Here is a 24063-nt window from a genome sequence, read left to right on the forward strand (position 1 = left end):
GGGTCTTGTCATCTTTCTTTTATCTTCGAGTTGTTACTTTTTATCGTGTTTTATAACTTTTTATTACCTTTCTTGAATTTTGGACCGGGAGCTCTGTTCTGCAGCTGCTCACCCGCTCCTCGCCAAACCAGAAGTCGAATTATAGTCAACTTGGGCACAAGAAGGAACCCTATGTTTTCATGGATTTAGGTGTTTTAGATTCATGGTGTCTAAATTAACGAGTTTCAATTTAAAGTATCATACAACCTCTATTGTTTTCTCTCCCCCTGTTTTGCTACGGCCATGGGGAACTGGCCTGCAGCCTTAGATTAAGCACAAGTATACATTTCAACCTCAGAAAAAGCATTATACAGCATCACTTAAATAAGGATTTATTAGGCAAAATGTCCACTTGAAAAAGGTTTTATTAGGAAAAAAAACAGGCATTCAGTGTTTGACTGATTTGAGCAACACAGTAGCATACAGTAGCTTACAGCAATGTCATCCAAAACATCAACAGGCATACAGTGGACATGCAATATAGAACTTGAATATGCTATTTTGTGTTGTAGAAAACGTATCTAAAGGTATCAGTACTACAGAGTTTCAGGTGATTCAAGCCACAGTTCAAGACATTCTCTCAATGTATTTCCTTTTTTACAAACAAACAATTGGCCTGATTTGTCGGTGAACCAAGCTAGCTTTGACTCGGTTTACTGTATGTAAACATGTACATAATATGTAAAAATATCAGACAAATGAGTCAGGCCTAAACTATTTCGCTAGAACCTTTGACTGAACGCATTGTTTAATGAATAATAAACAAGTCCAATGGTAGCTAAAATGTATGTAAAAAGCATCTATTATAAAAGACATTTAAAAAATGCACAGGCACAAAGTATACAGGCACAGGGGGTGGTCAGACCCCACAGGGGCAAAAGCAGAGATGTTCATGGGATTAGACCCACCATCCACTCTCCATTAACTATACCATGGCATACAAAGATACTGCAGCCCTACATATACAGTATATATATATACTATTACTATATTAGTAATATAACTCTTTGAGCCCTACACTATACTCTGATAACAGTTCTTGTGTTTGTTCATTCATGCAATGCAACTCTTCGAGGCTACAGTATGTTGTTCAAATAAGAACTAACCCAATATATCCTCAGTGCTTCTCCAAGAATCTAACTAGACATGGAGCACAAGAATCCTGTTAAAACTTTAGCTCAGGCCCTTTTTTCCCTTTTACTGTTTGAGATTTCTTTTTTTTATCTTGACGATGCCCCTTCTGCCTGGCTTGCTGCGGAGTTACCAAGGGGAGGGTCATCATGGAGTCTTTTAAGAATAGACAAGCACAGGACAGGAGCCTCATCTGCTACAACTCATGTTATCTGTTATAAAGTAAAATGGCAGATGACAGGGAATCCATTCAGAACAACCTACATTGCTTGCAACACAATCGGCTGATATGAATACTGTGCCTGGCTACAAGAAAAATCTAGAACATACTGTATAATGTCAACAAAAATGATAAACCCTTTAATTTGCCAATATATTCCTTAGGCAGTAACGCTGGTAAGCGTCACTCACAGTGCTGTGTCCTCCATGCGGTCTGGGTCATCAATGGTCTCCACGTGTCTTTGACAGGCATCCAGGATCTTCTTCCTGGGTCCAAGCGGGATGTGAATGCTCTTGAGGTCGTGGTCTGAGCACAGGAGCAGTGCCTCCAGGTCAATCTTCTCCCTCCTGAAGATGGAAATGAACTCGCTCATACTCTGGGTGGCCAGGAAGACCTCCAGGGGGCTGCTCTCAGCCTCATCGTCATCATCCAGCCCCAACTCCACCTCATCCCAGGGAAGCTCCTGTGTGTTCCTCTCCTGCAGGCTGTGTGCACTGCCGATGCTGTCGTCATCCAGGCCAGGGAAGTGCTGCAGCCTGCTACGCAGATGAACGGTATCGCTCGGCCTGTCGGTGGTGCTGCCTTCATCCCGCCCGCCGAGACTGAACAACCCTCCGCTCACATAGTTCCTCCTAAACACCATGGTGCCCAGACCGGGCCGGTTGAACAGAGAGTCGTGGCCCGAGTCTGTGCTGATCTCGGAATAGTCCACATCGGGCCCATGGAGGTCTGGCTCGCTCATGGCACGGGAGATGGCATCGTCATTGTCCCCGGAGAACATGTCTCGGACGTTGCGGCGGCCACGCTCCTTGGGGTTGATGTAGGTGCCCTGTTTCAGGAACATGACATCATTGCCCAGTTGAAGGCCGGAGAGCGATCGCACACTTTTCCTTCCATCCTCATAGATCTTAAATGTTCCTTCTCCTTGTTTCCTTTTCTCCAGCTTCCTCTGAATCTTTGTCTTTCCTCGGTTTGTGGCATGTAGAGTAGCCTTATGGAGACAGAATCGTACAGAAATGAGTCACAAGCTAATCAAATGAACAATTATTTACATTTAAAGAAAATCCCCATGAGGGAAACTGACCTGAGAGTATGGCACGCTGACAGTGGCTGCATTGAAGTGATGCAGCTTGCGGCTCACAGAGCTGCTGGTGTAACTGGAAAAGCTCATGGCATCTGATACAGAGGCCTCGGATGCCTCCTTGTGGAACCTGCGCTCCATGCGCTTGTGGTGCTTCCTCTGCAGCTTCACACATTCTTTGATGCGCCGCTCAGCTTCACGGAACGCCCGGTCCTTCAGCTTGCTGATCAGCTTGGGGTTGAGAGCCGTCTGTTTGGCAGCGATGGAGTCCAGGTAGCGGACACAGTCCATGTGATTCTTTGTAGCGGCCATGTCCAGCGGGGTGTGGTAGTCGTTGTCCAGGCACCACACGTTGGCACCAAAAGACACCAGGAAGGACAGGCAGTTGTGGTGTCCGTTGGCGGCTGCCAGGTGGAGTGGCGTGTTTCCCCATATATCACACTTGTCAGGGTTCCCCCTGTGCCATGAGACAGAAGGAGGAGTTACATACAGAGAAGGAGGGGTTACATACAGAGAAGGAGGAGTTACATACAGAGAAGGAGGAGTTACATACATAGAAGGAGGAGTTACATACAGAGAAGGAGGAGTTAAATACAGAGAAGGAGGAGTTACATACAGAGATAGAGAGGAGCCACTATGCCCCATTTACTTACTATGTAAATCTGTCTTTGTGCTGTTTGAAAGATTAATCAACTTTGAAACCGTGATCCATCATTACTTATACAAGTGAAGAAGTGATACAGTTCCAAGGTGTTAGCTAGGTGCAACATGAGCCAGGATGAAGGATTACCTTCTTTTTGTCCTCTCTAGATCTAGATCAGCCTAAATATAGCGACCCACTCATGAGTAAGCCCATGCTTTTTTTTTTATTATGCTTTCAGCACTGACCTGTCATCCATGGGTTGTTCATGAGGCTTTCATTAATCATTTACACCCTAAACATTACATTGGCTTAGGATCAGAAAAATGACCAAAAGCCATAACTAATTCCAATGTGGTCCAAACTGGTGGCATAAGCTGTATAGGGATCTTGTTATCTTGTCATGGCAGGGGGGGAGTAGAGTCTCGGTATATCCATACATTGCCATTCGCCAAGAGTCCATGACCTTAGGGTCACCTCACCTTGTGCTGCACTGATGTTGCTGGCCTGTAATATGATCACAAGCTTGCCATCACCGCCACTACTCTACAAGTATCCACTTTCAGGGGAGGCCGGATAGGTTGCGCCTGACTCGGGAGGCGCACAACCGTGCATAACTGGTGATGTCATGCTGAATTCCTCTAGTCATGGCACATTACAGTTGGCTGGCTGAAGCCTTTTCACATTCCCCTCACATAATAGGTCTACTATACCAGCCTAGGACAGCTCAATTATGCTCTCATTACTGTAATTATTGTTCTGATGATCAATCATACATCGGCACAGACTGTAGACCATCACTGTTTGTTTTTCCTCCCGAGCGTGGAAATTGAAAAATTTAAGGGGATACATTTAGTATCTTTTCACCAATTTCATACGACTTCCTTGAATCTATTGATATAATTTGTTACATCTTTTTTTAATAGATAGAAAATAGTCTCAATTTCATTTTAATTACCGGTATTTATCTTCCAGAACCCCTTTTCCCTTGTATTGAACATGCCATTTTTGGTGGGTGTAGTTTTTGGTGGGTGTAGTTTTTGCTGGATGTAGCACAAACCTATTATTAATTATTTCCTCCCCTGCCTGGCTATCCCACATCCAACAGTAAACATATTTTACTAACTGGGCAGTACATTAGGTACACAGTTTTCCTGGCTCCAAATATATTATATTTATTGATTAATCATAGCTAATTGATTGTATTATTTATTATTATTATTAATTATTATTATTATTATTATTATTATTATTATTATTATTATTATTATTATTATTATTATTATTATTATTATTATTATTATTATTATTATTATTATTATTATTATTATTATTATTATTATTATTATTATTATGTTCCTATTGTGAAATCACCAAGGGCAATCATTCTGAATAGCTTGTTTAGTTAGGCGTGTTGATCTGAAGACTTCAAACCCTGACCAAAGGGCAAGACAGTTCAGACTGTCAAATCCTAGGCAAAACACATTTTCCATAATATGTCCCATGTAAATGTTGGAAATAAATGTAAATATAGTCCACTTTTTAAAATAGAATATTACAATAGGGGACTCAAATGTCTCATCCATGGTCTAGTAAGACTCATTTGGCATGTGATGGCTCCCCTATATTTACATGCTTACTAACAAGGATTTGACCTTCGTCTCTTATCCCTACACCACATCACTCACCGGGTGGAGCCGTATACAGACTGATCAATATTTAACAAGCTGCAGGTGAAGCCATCACAGAAGCCCAGATATATTATTGATGGATAAAGCTGTACGGTTTTCACGTGGGAACATGGTGGAGAATGGCATGCCATGCTGCTCAACCCAGCCAGGGCAAAGATCAGCACCTTTCTCACCTGCTGACCTTGATTTCAACCCCTAACCGCTTGACCGCTCACCTGAGCCCTCTTTACACTGCAGACCCGGCTTCATTTAATCCACCTTTTCTCCAGCTTGACATCTTTACATAGAAATCAGACCTCGGCTCTGCTCCACCTTTTCCCCCGGGTCCGATGCTCTGTGTAAAGACGGCTCCAGACTGGGCTGGGATCACATAGCCAAGAGGTGGCTGCTGTTCTGAGAGCAGAGCGTGGAAATCTCAGACACGGTCACATTAACCTACAGTTCTAGCGTGATGAAAGTGCTGTCATGTTTTATGGGACCAACGTGTGGGATTTGAGTCCTTGGCAAACAACCCAGTGTCAACAATAAAACATATTTTTATCAACATTTACTCATCAAATGATTAGCCACAATTAAAACAGCAGTGTGTTCAGCTTTTCTTTTGAGATGAAAGATTTACTATGTTACTAACCCCAGATTCTGTGTGATGCTCGTCTCAGGTTAGGACGTTCTTACATAATAACTTAATGTCACATGCCTTTCCTGATAAAGCTGCCAATAACACCATTAATGTGTTTGTTCTTCATCACAGTGTTGTTTCATTGTCACCTTCAGTGACAGCTTGATGTTACTGTATATACACGTTGTAATATATCTGCCAAGTAGAACGCTGAATTGCACCTTCCCCATAAAGTTGTCAAACAGCGTTAAACTTATCTTCATTATTGTCCCTGGGTCTCACGGGTTGGCTGCTCTGAAAGACATAACGGCATCTATTAATCTGTGGTTTTAGAAGCAAATGTCAGTCAAGCTTTATCATTGAGGGAGGGTTTGCATTTTATGCTATCAAGTAAGGAAAAGTGCTTTGTCCTTGGGAAGCAAATGCCATTGATGTCTTGTTTACACAGATTATGTGGGAAATACTGTACTTAGGGTCTGAGTCTAACTGTTTTATCACACATAGTAGCTAATGAAAGCCTACTTGGGTTGCTGCCTCTGCGTTTTCATCAAAACATTTTTTATTTTATTTTTTATTTTTTTACTTGAGACCAGTGAACAACAAACAACCTGAACATTTGCTTATTTTGTGCTTGTGCATTGATGATATTGCATTCATGCAACTTAAGCCAACGCATACTGTGTGAGATGACAAAGCTTCACTGATATCAAAGCATGGTTGCACATTCATGAACCAATAGTGCTGCCTCACTGATATGGCGTCAACTTTACTCAATTAAGCCAATTCATAATGGACCCAGTTTTCTGGTTGCCTGGGAAACAAACCAGGTCAACCAGAAAAGATACAAAACAGGCTATTGTGAGTTCCCCTAAACTGTCCCATTATAATGACTGGCCATTTGAACACATGGTAGAATATAATAGGCTACAGTAGCACTACTGTAGGTCCACATTGTTTTCTAGTCTACTTTGTCTTCCCTTTGAAATAGCATCTATTAGCAATTTGAAAAAAATAAAAGAGAAAAACATAGATGAAAACCATAGTGCTAAGAAGATTACAATAAAAAACACATTTAACTCTGTTGAGAATTCATTTCAAACAAGTTCTGGAATTATTTAATTGTACATAATGGAACATTAACTTCAAGAGCCCTCAGAGCCCAGCAATATATGTCATTCCAAATGTAAAAGGCGAATAGCCTCTGCACAATGAAGGTACAGTTTACTGTTATTTACGGTACAAATACATTATGTAGCTAATAGGCTTTTATAGTAATATTATAGGCCTATACTATAGTGGTCTATAGTCTATGCAATATGCTAATATCAGACCAGAATACTGAAAGACTGACTTTCCTCACAAATGGGGACAACCATATAAGCGGTTGGACAAGTTACGAGGTGTGAACCCTATTTTGTGAGGCTAATAATTCACAGGAAGAATATGTCAGTGCTGTGGATAGTAGTAGACAAATAGAATGGAGGATGGAATGATTTAAGCTGCAGAGTCTCCAGAATCTCCTGCAGCTCTAGGAAAATTAATGGACTATTAATAGATCTCTCCTAGTTCATGCAGCTGTGGTCCAGGCAACAAAGCCTTCTAATATACATTTCTCTCTCTGATAAGGCAGGGGATTTAGAATTTAAGCGGCAGCTTAAAAAAAAGAAGAAAAGTAACAATTGCTAGCAAAAACTAGCTTAGAATTGCAGATCAGGTCACCCGACGTCACCAGCGTCAGTGCATTCTCTGCCACATCTGGTCGTTTAGGGTTAGCAATTTGGCAAAAAAAAATTGGAACGTTAATAAAACATAAAATCCTTTCCAAATATGTTTATCCAATTTTTCATTTTCCCCATTTTGGCCATAGGCTGACAGTCAGACAGTTTGGCCAATCAACTATGTATAATACATGAAAAGATTTTAGTCCCTACAGTAGATGCCTCTAGTTTTGTGAGAATCAGGTGAACAGCCCATGGAGAACTACTACTTATAGACCTGCATATAACCCATATAACTCTGTATGATAGCATGTACAATAATGATGTACCATGTATATATGTATATATTCTTACCATATATATATATCTATCCACATCTGTCTGTAAATACCTGCATATAATACTTTTTACATATCAGTATACTATATCTATACATATCCGATATCCCTTACCTACTTTTACTAGTTACTCTGCTGGCCAGTATGACTACTACTACCATAGTGTCATTATACCTGTATCACTGTACATAATATTAAAACTCTGTACATACATCTGATTAGCACTATACTCAGTAGTACTAATTTATATATTTTATACCCAGTTTAATTCAGTTTAATCATTGTATATTACTATTTCACTTTACTGTTACATTTGCATTCTCGTTTGATGGCAAACCTCTTTGTGTTGTACTGTACTTGTGCTGTAATGACAATAAATATGAATTTAATCTAATCTAATCTAACTAGGGGAAGAATGGGATTTGCCCAAAATAATTTAAATGACAGAAAGTCCAATAGGGCCAGTCAGAAAGTCCAATAGGGTCAATCAACGTGTTGGCCACTGGAAACTCCATTTGGGGGAAAGAGTTGTCATTGCCCTTGGTTACCCATTGGCAAGCACATGCTCTGCCTAACACTTTTAACTTTTTAGGCTACTGATTGCATTTAACTATTTATTCTGTGGGTTATAGCAATAATAATAAAAGCATCTTTTAAGGGATCTAGCGGGATAATTTTTAAACTAGCGAGAATATACTTAGTTACTCCCATCCCCCAATTTAGTTGTTATGCCAATTCCGTGGTTATTGCATTGCCCTAGTGTCCCCTACGGTCTGGGTGTCCAACCAGAATGAGAACTATTGCAATGTCCAGGACTCATACCCTCACCGGCTTCCCACCTGCGAACACTGCCAATTGTGTTCGTAGGAACGACTGACCAAGCCAGAGGTACTGTAACGCTGCCGGGTCTCTGCAGTGGTAGGCGAGCGCTTAGGCCTCTACACTACCCAACCCCCCAGGTTAGAACACTGCCAATAGAGGTCTTGCATGGAATGTTTGTGTATTCTCTTTCATCCGGCATGGCTGCCTATAACATAGCGACCATTGTTTTGTACATGGCAATGGAAGAAACAGCGGTTGCTATGTGCAAAACAACAGTTGCTGTGTGTTGATATGTGAGAAATATCAACAAAAACATAATAATTTGGTGTCTTATTACTGGATCTCGTAAACAAGTCACAGTAGAACAGTAATATCGTACTTTTCCAGTGTTTACTAACTCTACCACTGCACAGAAATGAGGTATTTTCTTTTGAAAGTGGTTACCAATGGTTACAGTAAGCCATACTGGAAGAAAGAAACTGCATAAACATTCTGTGCAAAGCCTCTATTGTGTTCGTAGGGACAACTGACCAAGCCAGAGATACTGATGCCGGAATTTAACCTGGGTTTCTGCGGTGGCAGCCGGCAGGTGAGTGATTCTTTAAAACATTTCAGGGTAAATAAATCATATAAGAACAGGGATGGAGAGTTGTTTATGATGTTTACACGTTTTTTATGGGTTAAATGTAATCACAGGCAGAATCAAGCCACAATCCATTATCTTTTTAATACAGTTGCTGACAGGCAATAAACAGGGGCCAATGCTGTTCCTCTAGCAAGATAGAAGATTTTTTCCTAAAGATGTCTCGTTGCTATGGAATTTCAAATGGAGTAGGCTATCAACAAGCTTGGCAACGCAAACTAATGACGTATTAGTCTAATGCAAGCGAAAGTCGGAGAAAGTCATCAGCACCTTGGGCGATCAGCACCTTGGACAGTTCCGGGAATTGGGCTGGTTCAATGCCCACAGGCCGTTGTCTTTCGTTGGATTGGCATTTCCAATAATGCTGCTTTTCTGAATACCGGTAGATGTAGGTCCGTCCTCTTTATCTATCCACTCGTTTATGGTTAACGGGTACATTAAATGAAACGTAACGGAGTAGGTCATGTTGACAGTTTTTTGCGGTGAGGGAGAAATGAAAGAGGCTACATTTAATTAGAAACGCAATGCTTGCAGCGGGCGCGGGCTACCCGCGGGCACCGCGTTCGTGACCCCTGATATAGTATTATGATAATGTGGGTTTTATTCTCTTAACTAACTCTTAACATTAAATACAACTTTCTCACTGGCACAGTGCCTAACTTCGGTCTAAAGATTCAGCACCATGGACAGGTCTGCTCAAAATAAGTTATTTGGGGATGACATCAGAATCAGAATCAGAATCAGTTTTTATTGCCAAGTAGTTTTCACATAAGGAATTTGGTTTGGTCGTTTTCGATGCAACATTAGCGGACAGACATTAACAGACAGATAATACAATAAAGAGGTGGAGTAAAATAAAATGAAATATGAACTAAGTTAAGCACAATAGAATATAATATAACTATGAAATAAAATATAGGCCAGGGCTGGACAACTGTAAATAAAAAGGTTGAATAAAATTAAATGGGATATAAACTAAAGTAAATATAGCACAATAGAATATAATATAATTATGAAATAAAATATAGGCCAGGGCCCCGTTTCATGTACCTGGATAACTGAGTTAGCCGGATAACTTTAGCTGGATAACTGGGTTAGCCGGACTTTCCGGTTTCATATACGTGGATTTTCCAGATCACCATGCCAACAGATCCAAAAGTTTGAGCCTGCTCGAAAGCAGAGTTCAAGTTCAAGTTAGCCTGAACTATCGCCACGCCCCCGCAAAGAACTGACAGCCCGTTTCCTGAAACTATTCCCACAGTCTACGATCTGCATTATACCATTCTGAATTACGTTTTTGTGCTCCATTCTTCCAGAGGGGGCTTTTGAAATGTAAAATAGACCCAAAATGCTGATATTAAATTCACTTTGTCCTAAATAATGCACGTTATATATACCGTGGCGACGGTGGCGCTCGCTCGTGCGACGTACACATGATGTGGTTATTTTAATTGTAACTGGGATTAAGATGTCTGATGAGATGCGCTGTTTGACGGATTTGAGAAATTGAATGAGCCGTTGACGTCACATGAATGAATGAGGATAAAGAAATAAAACTTCATTCAAAATAAGGGATATTCTAAACACGGGTCTCTCGTTCATTAATGTATAAACAATGAATCTATCCCATCTGGCACAGTGGCCCAGCGGTAGCGCTCAAGTCTGCCAACCTAGCGATCCGGGTTCAAATCCCGGTGTTTCCAATATGATTTTTTTGAATATAATATTAATGATTATACGCCAAAGTAGCCTGGTTTTAAGTTAAAATATTATAAATCTACATGCATTGAGGATGTCATTCTTTATATAGCTCTCAACGTGCACCAAATTGAATTATTCCTATATTGCAAAAAGAAGGACCCCGGTCTTGAACCCGGGTCGTCCGTGTGGAAGTCAAAAGAACAACCCGTTGGACCACATTGGAGATAAGTTAAACATTGACTATACATCAATCAATGGGCAAGAACGCCGTCTCGTAATTCTGTATAACAGTTAACTAGTTATTTTCGCTAGCAAGATCTCATTTGATTATTCAATCCAGCAGGCAAGTTTAAAGAAATATAATCTGATTGATTGAGGTAATGAGGGACTTAGAATTAGCCTATAGATAACGCATTTAACTTGTCGGCGAGGCGATTGAGCCTATTGCAATCTGTCAATAAAGTCTTAAATCAATTAATCAATCAATGCCGTTGAGAATCAGGGTCTCTGCCATCGATACGTGCTGGCTTTCCACCTAAAACGGGAGCGCGCATCTAGCCTGACTTGAGCCTGACTCTCAAATCTGGCTTGAGTTAACGAGACTGAATCCTCCTTTGTGAAACAGGAAAATCCCGTCTTTGAACATCGGGTTAACTGAAGCTGGATAATGGACATGTTGATCGACTTAGTTGAACCACGTACATGAAACAGGGCCCTGGGCTGTACAACTGTAAATAAAGAGGTTGAATCAAATTAAATGGGATATAAACTAAATTAAATATAGCACAATAGAATATAGTACAATTATAAGTAAAACATTTAATAGGAATAGGACATGACAAACAGATGCAATGACGAAAGATAGTGACAAAAACAAAGGATGCAATGTGTCAGGAAAATACAAATTAGGCAAGCTCTATACATTACAAAGTAAACAAAATACAATACCAAATATAAACGGAATACAAATGGTGAAAAATACTGTTATGTCTATGCCTCATTTCGGGTTTATTGGCCGGACTGTCACAAAACAGTCACATCTAGGGACCTTAAAACCTACTCTAGTGAGGCCTTTAACCAAGAACTGGAAAGCCTGGACTGGTCAGATGAGCTCAGGGGTACACTAGTTGAAGAAACATGGCTTGGCTTCAAAACCAAATTCTCATCAATACTTATCAACATGGCTTAGCCATGGATGCATTCGGCCATACTGACCGCTATGAAAACCAGAAACAAAAAATTCTCTTAACTTCATAAAAGTCAGTCAAAGCTTGCCAAAAGCTTCAACAGTGATTCACGTGGTTAAGCTCAGACAACAACGAAACAGGCTAAGAAATGATGTAAATACCATAATCAAATCTGCACAAATCTTTTTTGTCAATGATAAAACTGAGGAAAACAAAAACAAACCCTGTGAGCTTTGGAAATTACTCAACAACCAACTAGGCTGCAGTAAGAAACTGAAAACCAGATTTACAAACATCAACATTAAGACAGAGGACACTCTCATCACAGACAAGCTGGATGTGACCAATTACTTAAACATCTTATTTACGAACATAGCCACAACCAGGGCACGAAATTGGAGCCCGCCACCCGCCGATGGCGGGCAGATTTTCGGTTTGGCGAGTGCCACTGAGAGGTCTGTCCGCCATGTGGCGGGTCACAAATATAGTCATGTAAAATAATTAAAACTGCTGTGTGTTTTGGTCTTACGACAGGCCTAATTTGTGGCTTGTTTACCGATGTCACCTCCACTACTCTTCTGTCCTGACTGCCCGTGGCGCCTGCTTGCACTGTAGGGAGCTAACGTTAGCTTAATAACTTTAAATGGGTTACAAATAATGTGGAACTATGGAAAGAGTAAGCCGACCGCTAAAAAGAAAACCCACCGCGGCAGCGAGAGCGGGACCACCTAACAAAAGAACATTTCGCAGAGCTTTTCCTATCATTTCATTATAGACACAGACCACAGACCATGAGCTGACTAAGCTAAGCTAATTAGCGTTAGCTGCTAACCCTGGAAACGCTCAAAGCACCATCAGTGAGTCCACAAAACCAGTTCCATTAGTGACGAAAGGGGTTATATTAACAAGGCTTGACAACAGGGGTTCAAAGATAACTTCACATTTATTGGCTATTAGTTTCTTTATATCGCTTCATGCATCGGGCATCCAGGCTCCGTGTGTTGACATCCTAGTCTAGTGTGTGTGACATCAAGACGGGCGGGGCTCGCTCTCTCTCTCTCTCTCTCTCTCTCTCTCTCTCTCTCTCTCTCTCTCTCTCTCTCTCTCTCTCTCTCTCTCTCTCTCTCTCTCTCTCTCTCTCTACGTTCAATATGATTTAAAGCCTAACGTTACACTATAAATACTAACTGGATAGTTGATAAACATTTCATTTCATTATCTGAAATATTCTAAAATCATTAAGTCTGCTATAAGCCATTATTCCTTTGTGTGTGATTATTATTTTCTCAAAGTCAAAAAGAAAAACAGAAACAACATGTTTGTCATCGGTAGTAAATCAATGAGATTGTGGACTCTGATGAGGACATGATTGAGGAGGTTTAAGTTAGGTTTATAAAACCTTCACATTTTATTATGTTCTGTTAAATCCTGCAAAGAGGGTAGAGTGAGGAGTCTGATGTTTAACAGTAGGTTACAATTTAAGCTTAAGATTGAATTGACATGTATTGATTATTTAATCATCAATGAATATATTAAAATAATTTGCTTAAAATTTTACTCTGGCCTCTTATTTAAGTGTATTCTTCAATATAATACCCTATCTACTTGAAATTTACTGAATTTTTTTTTTATATATATGTGACACAAAAATGTATTTTTTTTAGCCGGTAAGAAATATGCTTGGCGGGTAGATTTTCCCCATCTACAACTGGCCGGTGAGTCAAAAAGTTAATTTCGTGCCCTGGCCACAATACTGGCTAACAAATGTAGTAAATTCCCAAACATAGACTCATGATTAACTAATGTGTGGAAATATTTAGGCCTCAAAACAATAATTCATAGATTTGTGTGTGTGTGGTTGCATAGAATGATTGTGCAAATGCCCTCCTGGGGTGACAATGGCATAGTGGCAGCTGGGGTAAGATTACTTCCCTTTAGGGGATAGATCAAACAAAGACCAAAAGGTCATGTAGACATGTTATCTCGCTGAAGTTTCCTGTCACACACACAGTGAAGTGTTATCAGCTGCTTACGGCCTGGGGACACAGACAGACACACACACATTTTCGAATACACATTCACACACACACACTCACACACACAGAGACACACACATTTTCACATACACATCCACACACACACACACACTCACACACACACACACACACACACACACACATTCACACATACACATTCACACACACACACACACACACACAGGAGATCTCCAAACTAACTATTTTCTGGTATATTGTTAAAATAGTAATTTGAATAAGTAAGTTAAAATATAATTAGTGTTTGGTCATACTAAAATGTCTACAATTAGTTAATGTGTCTGTGCTATTTTCATTTAGCATTCTTTCTATATGGTATTGAAATGTATTCTATTAAGCTAACAGAATGGTTAGATTTGTTAGATATATGTTCTAAAAGTCAAACAGACTTAGTAATAAAGAAATATATCTGTGTTTAGGTAATCAATATATCTTGAGGTACATCAAAGTACTAACAAGTCAAGTAATGTGTTTAAGTAAAAGATATAAGGAAATGAAAATGATGCAATGTTTAAACTTTGATTAAGGTAGAGGGTTAAAGACAGCCTCTTTTTGCAGTAACTATGAAGAGGGTTTGGCCTATAAGCCAAACCCCTATTTTTCAAATACAAGCTTAGCTGGCTTGTGATTGGAGCAATTAATGTGATGATGTCATCAACTCGGAGACACTGGCCTGGGCTATAAGATGGGTGTGTGATGTGGGGAGAGGGACTCAGGAAAACAACAGAAGAACACTCTGGAACCAACAAACCCACAAAGGACAAGACCTCTCTCACCATCTCCACCATCAACCCCAAGGAGGCCAAGGCAGAACGAGAACAAAAGGACTTTTTGGAGGGAAAACCAACTGCTTTGTTTTGTCAGCCAAGACAACACAAAGACCAGCAACAACTTATCAATTATCATTCTTTATACTGTAATATTAGGCTGGTTGTATCATCTTACGGCATAGTGTTTGTGATCAACAACCATAGCATCTTCTTATTGTAATTTGTATACATTCTTAAACTTTGATTAAAACAACTGTTAAACTATCTTTCCTCCTTAATTCCTTCTGCCTTTCGGCCTGCTCAGTCAGTTTGAAGAGAAGTGATCCCAGCTTTAAAGTATTGAGACACAACGCAGAAAGAAGCAGCCAACAGGTTCTGAAGCAGAGCAGAACCGAAACAGCCTGGGAATCCACTTCATTTTGGTGCCGTACTTCAGTGAATCTAGTGCTCGTTTTATCACACAACAAAAGAAATTTTTTTCTACACGCCGGTCGACGAGGAGAACAACTGGTCGATCGTCTTCGAAGTGACTAGGAACAGTTACTAAGAGGTGAGTGTGATAATGTATGGACGCTCTATTCGAACCGCGGAGGGGGTTGCTAAGAATTTAACCTCATGTAATCATGATGTAAGGGTAAATTAAATTGAATATTCTGGCTGGGGAGGGCGGCTCTGTAATCACCGGCGTAGTATATTTTATAGTAAAAATGTTAGCACTATGAACGGGGCGCCGTTGCCAGTCGGAACAAGTAAGGGGATAGGAACATGTCTTAGATTCGTGCTCAGAGTTAAGCCGGGATAGACACCGTGCATAGTATGTCTTAAAGTAGTGACTGAAGCACGCCGTTGCATAGTATTCTCTACAGTAGAAGAGTTAGCACGAGTAGGTCTGGTTTTAGCCTTGGGCGCGGGCGGGCGTGCTGTAACAAAATAGTGCTTAATGAAATGTTTGCCGGTCGCGCCGCGTGCGGCGTTCGGAAGGCGGAAATGTGCGTGAATGCTGATTTTGTATTTTTTAATTGTGTACTTTTTAATTGTGTTAGGAAGCGTGTATGAATGTATGGTTGGCGAATGTTTATGGTTAGGAGTGATTGGTGGGACGTGTGAGAGTATAGTTATGTTATTGTGTAATTTAGGGCACCGATTGGCCGTAGGGAATTTTAAGAAGAACGCCGGTTTTCCGAGGCCCGTCGAACGCAGCAGCCGTTAGCTGTGGTATTAGCCTCTGGACACCGGAGCATGCGGAGCGAAAAGTAGACGTAATTCAAATGTGTAAGGTCGATCGATAGTGTCTTGAGATTACGGGGATATGTAATGCACTTAAAAGTTTTCATATTCGTGGCGGATAAAATAGTTATGTAATGTTTAAGGTGATCGGGATTTTCTAAACCCGACCCGGAAGTCGTTCTAAGCTCGCCGGAAATGACGACGGAGGGGTCAAACTAGTGTTTTGATGTTATGTTTTTATATTTCTAATTAGATCACTACACTGGCGTTTTGAGGGAAATAGGATTCTGTTGTGGGGTATGTGGTATTATATTAACGTTGCGAGGGGACGGCCCGCGCGGCGGAACGGGTCGTTGGGAACGTTTTTATGGGATCATGGGAGAAGCTAAGCTAATGCTACCTGGCCGCGCTGAACGGCTAAAGCGGTCGCCGGATGTGACGTCGTAAGGGTGCGCGGTCTGACGGCCCGCGACGTAGCTAACGGAGCTAGTATGCTAAGCTAACATGCTAAGCTAACATGCTAAGCTAACTGTGCTGACGTCATGGCATGACGGGACTCTCGGTATGTCTCGCGAGGGGGCGTCCATCTTAAGTAGGGGCTCCGAGCGTCCATCTTGGGAGGGTACCGAGCGTCCATCTTGGTAGGGGTGGCGAGCGTCCATTGTTAAGGGGAAGGTGGAGTTTATTGGGAATACGGTAGGGGGCAGAAGTGTACAGGATGAATATGTTTGGATTCTGCTCACAGAACATTTTCATTGTACACTCTCTCTCCCCCTCTCTTCCTCTCTCTCTCTTCTTCTCTTTCCCCCTCTCTCTCTCTCTCTCTCTTCTTCTCTCTCCCCCTCTCCCCCCTCTCTCTCTCTCTCTCTCTCTCTCTCTCTCTCTCTCTCTCTCTCTCTCTCTCTCTCTCTTTCCTCTTTCTCTCTCTCCCTCTCTCTCCCCCTCTCTTCCTCTTTCTCTCTCTCTCTCTCTCTTTCTCTTTCTCTTTCTCTCTCTCTCTCTCTCTCTTCCTCTTTCTCTCTTTCTCTCTTCCTCTTTCTTTCTCTCTCTCTCTATTTCTCTCTCTCTCTCTCTTCCTCTCTTTCTCCCCCTCTCTTTCTCCCCCTCTCTCTCTCCCTCTCTCTCTTTCTCTTTCTCTTTCTCTCTCTCTCTCTCTCTCTCTCTCTCTCTTTCTCTCTCTTTCTCTCTCTCTCTATTTCTCTCTCTCTCTCTCCCTCTCTTTCTCCCCCTCTCTCTCTCCCCCTCTCTCTCTTTCTCTCTCTTTCTCTCTCTCTCTCTCTTATTCTCTCTCTTTCTCTTTCTCTCTCTCTCTCCCTTTCTCTTTCTCTCTCTCTCTTTCTCTTTCTCTTTCTCTCTCTCCCTCTCGCCTCCCCTCCCTCTAACCTCCCCTCTCTCTTTCTCTTTCACACCCCCCCTCTCTTTCTTTCCTTCTCTCCCCCCCCCCCCTCTCACCCTCCTCCCTCCCTCTCCCTTTTACCTCTCTCCCTCTCACCTCCCCCCCTCTTTCCCTCTCCCTCCCTCTCCCTCCCTCTCTCTCTCTCTCTTACCCCCCCCCTCTCGCTCGCTCCCCTCATTTCAACACCGCCTCTCTTCCATGTACTTCCCCCCCCTCGGCCCCCCCGAAACGCTTTCACTTTCTCTCCTAGTTTGGGGCCTGTATATAGAGTTTTTTATGGGTTTCAAACGCGGTGTAGTGCTAGGTATATTGTTTATTGCTGTTTACTGTAAGGTTTCAAAGGCGGTAGGCTGAGTTTGGGACTTATTGTGCGTATGTTGTTGTTCCATATTCAGTTTTATTGTTGTTTTTAGGGAATTTCTAGTGCTGGCAGTGGTATTGCCTGCGTTAGCGCTACGCTTTGTTCGACAAGGCGTTCGTACTTCTTTCCTTACATTTGGACGGGCCCCGGCTGGGGCTCAGTACCAGTTCATGTTGGTGGGCCGTAAGTCGGAGCATAAATACTCTACTCAGCTGCAATGGGGGTGTGGGTAGACAGTTCGTCGTGGCTCACTGTCTGCCTCCACGCTTTGTGCGCTGTGTGCAACTCGTCGGTGCTCGTTGTCACACTGCACACATTTTTTCATTTTACCAGGGGTACGGGGACTGCTAAACGTCGTGGCGGGGGTGGGCTCGCTGTCTGCCACCGCGCATTAACGGGGTGCGCTATGCGTGCACTCGTCAAAGGCTCGCTGCCACACTACGCGCGTCGAATTATATTGTGTGTGAATATTTGTGTGACTGGTTACGGTGGGGTCAGAGGTTGTGAGTGGAATAATTTTTGAATATCCTTGGGTAGGGGGCCCGGGGTGTTGCGTTCCAGGTTCGAAACTGGGGGTGATGCCGTGGGCCACAGGACGAGTTGGCCAGTGGAATGTCATTGGTCGGCAGGATTTTCAATATGGGGATGGTGTCGCCACCTGTGGTTATGAACGGGTTGTGTGACACTGTTCTAGGTGCACGGGGACTTCAGTGACATAAGGCACTGAAAATTGATTTCTGTTCCCGTGAGAAGAGCGTTATTTTAACACCTAAAGGGTTAGGTGTTACGGGGGATATATAATAACTGTGTAAGAGATTGTGAATGGAAAATATGTGTGTTACTGATATGTGTAATGTAATATGAGCGAAATACATACTAGGCTTTCACGGACAGAAATAAATATAGTTACACATACACATAGTCATTTGCAAAGAACGATTAGAGTAAAAGTGAGATTATTCACCTAAATTACAATGTCCGATACAGATGTTTAGGAATGATAGGCTGTAAATAACAACTTTCTGATTGACCACCATCTCAGGAAACAGCTGATGGAAAATAAGTTCCCCGGAGTGGTATTAAGGAGGATCTTGACAACAGGATTGCGAGTCTGGGTTTCCAATGGAGACAACTGGAAAAAAGATTAAGGCGGTGTCATTGATAAATCAAAAACGAAAATTGCACAAATGCTCTCATATGATCATAGTCTAGGAGATGCCCGACATTCCATGCTTAAAGACAAATGATGGATTGTGAATGGCAAATGTCACTGATAATTAAGTGTATTTTTTGCTTCTCTCTTTTCACAAGCTGCTCCAGGACGGATGGCCGGCGCTGACAATTCCGAACCCCAACAGGGAAATCGAAGAGACTGTTGACAGTCAGGGGGTATAGTATCACAAGACCGAGATTATCAATTCCTGTTTACACCAATATAGAAGTGTGAGTGAAATTAACTCAAGTTTGGTAAAAATAGTTTGAATACAGAGAAACTTGCTTTCCAAACGGTGACGTTACGAGTGATTGAAGAAAGGTGGGAATGGAAAATACACAGATAGGGGCAACCGGAGGGTTAGATGCACTGACCATAGAAAGGGTAGACAATCTGTCTATTTCAACGACTGGAGATGTCACAATAAAAGTGACGAAGAGATGGCCAAAGATATTCAGGCCATTACAGAACCTTGTAGTTAAAGGAGGCCGGTGTAGAATGCATACCCAAATCAAGATAATGCCGATAACCTCTGCAGACATTACATTGACCGAATTGGACGTTGACTTGATTGACTGGAATTTGATCGACTCCCCTTTAGTGTCCAGTGAGACGGAGGGACTGGAAATAATGTCTTTTACTCCGCCACAGGGAGTCGTTGCAGCAAGCGACCCAGAGACAGCTGTATTACCCGAGTCAATCCGAGCTGAAGTGTCCGTTGCAGATGACTGCCAGTTACAGACGTGCCTCCCTCTCGAAGAACAGCTAGCCGAGGCTAGACGGGTAGTGGACTATCTCCAAGGCCTACTCCAGCCCACACAGCCCGGAGGGGAGACAGGTTCCAATCGCCTCTCTCCCTCTCCCTCTGGAGAACCAGATGGCCAGAGACAGGCCCAGTTGGGGCCACAAGGGGGTCCCGTGCCGGGACAACAACTAACCCCAATAGGGCCACCCACGAGGTGGCAACCACGAGGAAAAGGTGTAGGCAAAGGCAGGAATCCGATTGGCTACCGTGTGCGGCAGGTGCACTGTTGGACGTGTGGGACCCTCGGACACATTGCTCGGAACTGTGCAGAGCAGGACCATATATCCCCAACAGGGCGTGTTTGTGCAGGAACAGGTGGCGGGCCCCTCCCAACCACGGGCCCCTCTCAAGGAACTGTGACTGGACCAAATAGGTACGTGGCTTTCTCCTCCGAACAGGCTCCAGGGAACCATGGCGATGATGGCACACCACCAGGACGTGTTCTGGGCCCGATGACCCCAGGGTCATCCGGTCACAGGCAACTGACCCACCGGGTCCCACAACCCGGGGGAGACCGCCAGTGTTGTTGGGGCTGTGGAGTGAAAGGTCATTTTCAAAGGTCATGTCTGCAGAGGCCACCGGCAGAATAAAAATATATGCAACTGACTAGGGTAGAGGTGGGATATATTGAATGATAAAATATGCTCCTAATTAGATTAGAATAGAAAGTAAATAGAGGTGTTAGGTGATTAGATTATGAATGAAAGTTACTAAAAACGGATGTATGGGTGACTGACAAATGCATGAACTAATCAGACTAACAAGAGGTCAAATTATGTTAAACAGTTAATCGATATTAGACAGTGTGATGATGTGACACTGCGGCAGCTAGTGATCAGTAGATTATCCATGCTCGGTCAACATTCAGATTGATCAAGAGGTGGACTGCATGATTAAGAAATTGAAAAGACTCTAGTATTTTATAGTATTGATAGAAGCATATTAACAGTCATGAGCAATAGGATAGGTGTTTATTTACTTTTATTTTTACTTCTCTTTTCTAGTGTGATATGAGCAATTCCTGACTTAGGCCGGGAGTGTACATTTCGTTTATTCATTTGATTTCCCTTTTTATTTCTTAGTTAAAAATGAGCTAGAAAGCTCACAGGTTTGGTTTATTTTTTCATTTATTGATTTGGCAGCGTTTTCTTTGTGTTTTGTTTTCTGTTTTCTTTCTTTCTGTGTGTTTTTCTTAGGATACCTGGCAAGCTGGGAGTGATCTCGACACATCAGGACGGGGTAGTATATGTCTGTAAAATGGACTGGGAACAAAGTGAAGGAACATGAGCTAGTTATGGATTTTTGTTCTCCGCCCATTGAATACCCAGTTTTAGCGGCTGGGGGTGTGTCGTGGTTGGTGATAGTGTTGGGAAGCATGATTCTCTGTACATTAATGAAGCTCAATGGATTTGGTCGCTATTGGCCGAATTAGTCTTGTGTAGGGTGTGAACATGTGCAATTGATGATTGGCTTGTGATGTGGGAGATGGGTGTTTAAGGCGGACTGTGATTGTTGCCATACACACAGGTTACTGGGCGAATGGATGTCAGTGCTGTCCGGTCCGGGATGCAGCTGTCCGAAACCAGAGGAAGACGGTAACGATGTTTTCATGTGTATTTCACATCGAGAGGTGGAGAGTATACTGTTTTGACAGCATAATAAAATGAGAGCCATGTGAATTTTTCAGAATTTTGAAATTTAATGATCTAGAAGCCATGAAATACATAGATAAATGATTTGGAAAAGAAAGTTGTCAAAAGCTCAGACCAGTAAAGAGAGTCTGAGGGATGGAAAATTATGGATTCTCAATCAATTGTTGTGGTAGAAGTGATCCCCACTGTCCCCCGAAGCGATGTATTCACTGCAGGATACGGATGGGAGAGGACACTGGCTAGTGTCTACCCAGCGGTTCCATGGGGAACCACAACACTGCGGAGAACCAGGAGACGCCTACCTCTTGGGCCGGGAGAGTCTTGGCCAACGCAGTGACCGAGTCTTGAGGCTTCAGAAGGGAACGACAGACAACCAACGAGGAGACAGGCAGCTAGGCCTCAGCAACAACTCCGGCTGTCAACAGAAGCAAGGCCTCAACTATTGACCAGGGGGTCAACAAGCGAAGGGGGGGAGCTGCTATCGCCCCTATCGACGACCAGGCGGAGGGGAGGAGACACAAACCTCTTCCACTGATCCGAGGGTCAACCAGCGAAGGGGTCGAGCAGCCAGCAACGACCTCCCCATCGCTGTGAAGAATAGAAGATACTACAGCAGGGGGCTCTACCCCCTAAGAGAGGATCTCCACGAGTCAAGATGTGCTTGACAGAAGATGGGGTGTAATAAGAAAGGCAATTTGCTTTCTGAGTTGCACCCAGCAGTCGTGATATTGCACCAGCTCTGAGCAATAAAGAGGAGGCAGGGTCAAATCTAGAAAACATGACCCCCCTCCTCAAATGCTCCATTTGATCTTGGTACGAGAACAAGTTATTAAAGACCGTGCACAAAATCACAAAAACTGAAATGGATAATTTGAATTTTAGGATCTGAGTGTGACAAATCAGATATATATTTTATGATTTAAAAAATGTCTTAAGTGTTATCTAGATAGTAGTGTGTAGAGATTGATATCTATGTTTGACATATTAAGGATAGGTAAACTATCCGAGTGGGGAACTGTAGTAAATTCCCAAACATAGACTCATGATTAACTAATGTGTGGAAATATTTAGGCCTCAAAACAATAATTCATAGATTTGTGTGTGTGTGGTTGCATAGAATGATTGTGCAAATGCCCTCCTGGGGTGACAATGGCATAGTGGCAGCTGGGGTAAGATTACTTCCCTTTAGGGGATAGATCAAACAAAGACCAAAAGGTCATGTAGACATGTTATCTCGCTGAAGTTTCCTGTCACACACACAGTGAAGTGTTATCAGCTGCTTACGGCCTGGGGACACAGACAGACACACACACATTTTCGAATACACATTCACACACACACACTCACACACACAGAGACACACACATTTTCACATACACATCCACACACACACACACACTCACACACACACACACACACACACACACACATTCACACATACACATTCACACACACACACACACACACACAGGAGATCTCCAAACTAACTATTTTCTGGTATATTGTTAAAATAGTAATTTGAATAAGTAAGTTAAAATATAATTAGTGTTTGGTCATACTAAAATGTCTACAATTAGTTAATGTGTCTGTGCTATTTTCATTTAGCATTCTTTCTATATGGTATTGAAATGTATTCTATTAAGCTAACAGAATGGTTAGATTTGTTAGATATATGTTCTAAAAGTCAAACAGACTTAGTAATAAAGAAATATATCTGTGTTTAGGTAATCAATATATCTTGAGGTACATCAAAGTACTAACAAGTCAAGTAATGTGTTTAAGTAAAAGATATAAGGAAATGAAAATGATGCAATGTTTAAACTTTGATTAAGGTAGAGGGTTAAAGACAGCCTCTTTTTGCAGTAACTATGAAGAGGGTTTGGCCTATAAGCCAAACCCCTATTTTTCAAATACAAGCTTAGCTGGCTTGTGATTGGAGCAATTAATGTGATGATGTCATCAACTCGGAGACACTGGCCTGGGCTATAAGATGGGTGTGTGATGTGGGGAGAGGGACTCAGGAAAACAACAGAAGAACACTCTGAACCACAACCAAACCCACAAGGACAAGATCTCTCTCACCATCTCCACCATCAACCCCAAGGAGGCCAAGGCAGAACGAGAACAAAAGGACTTTTTGGAGGGAAAACAGACTGCTTTGTTTTGTCAGCCAAGACAACACAAAGACCAGCAACAACTTATCAATTATCATTCTTTATACTGTAATATTAGGCTGGTTGTTATCATCTTACGGCATAGTGTTTGTGATCAACAACCATAGCATCTTCTTATTGTAATTTGTATACATTCTTAAACTTTGATTAAACAACTGTTAAACTATCTTTCCTCCTTAATTCCTTCTGCCTTTCGGCCTGCTCAGTCAGTTTGAAGAGAAGTGATTCCCAGCTTTAAAGTATTGAGACACAACGCCGAGTACTAAGGCAACCCGGTTCTGAAGCAGAGCAGAACCGAAACAGCTTGGGAATCCACTTCACAAACTACCCTCCCACTCTGGGCAGTTGGAACACATCCTAGCCTTTTACAAAAATCTAGGTATTCGCAAAGACGATTTAAAACTTGTAATGGTAACAACTGATGAGGTGTTAAAAAGACTGAGCGCCCTCCAACCTAACAAGGCCACTGGCCATGACAATATCCCCTCCAAATTCCTCAGAGACTCAGCAGCCACCATCACCCCAATCATCACCCACATAATAAACCTCTCCATAAAACAGGGACACGTCCCCAAAGATTT

At 42.2% G+C, this 24063-nt stretch overlaps 1 protein-coding gene across 2 annotated transcripts in view; it reads right to left on the reverse strand.

Moving 5' to 3' along the window:
* Positions 1 to 452: 452 nt before the first annotated feature.
* ush1ga (Usher syndrome 1Ga (autosomal recessive)) overlaps positions 453 to 24063 on the reverse strand; it is a gene marked incomplete at its 5' end in the record, with an annotated part of 53786 nt that continues 30175 nt past the window's right edge. The window contains 3 exons of one of the 2 annotated variants that reach the window (XM_084328593.1): positions 453 to 2381; positions 2475 to 2928; positions 5018 to 5083. In XM_084328593.1, the coding sequence (XP_084184719.1) occupies positions 1578 to 2381; positions 2475 to 2783 (1113 nt within the window). In that variant the 3' untranslated portion in view covers positions 453 to 1577. Of the gene's footprint in view, positions 2382 to 2474; positions 2929 to 5017; positions 5084 to 24063 lie in introns of those variants that run through there. The other variant, XM_084328592.1, reaches the window with a different exon arrangement.

This window comes from Notolepis coatsorum, assembly GCF_963971535.1.
Source record: "Notolepis coatsorum genome assembly, chromosome: 14".
NCBI lineage: Eukaryota > Metazoa > Chordata > Actinopteri > Aulopiformes > Paralepididae > Notolepis > Notolepis coatsorum.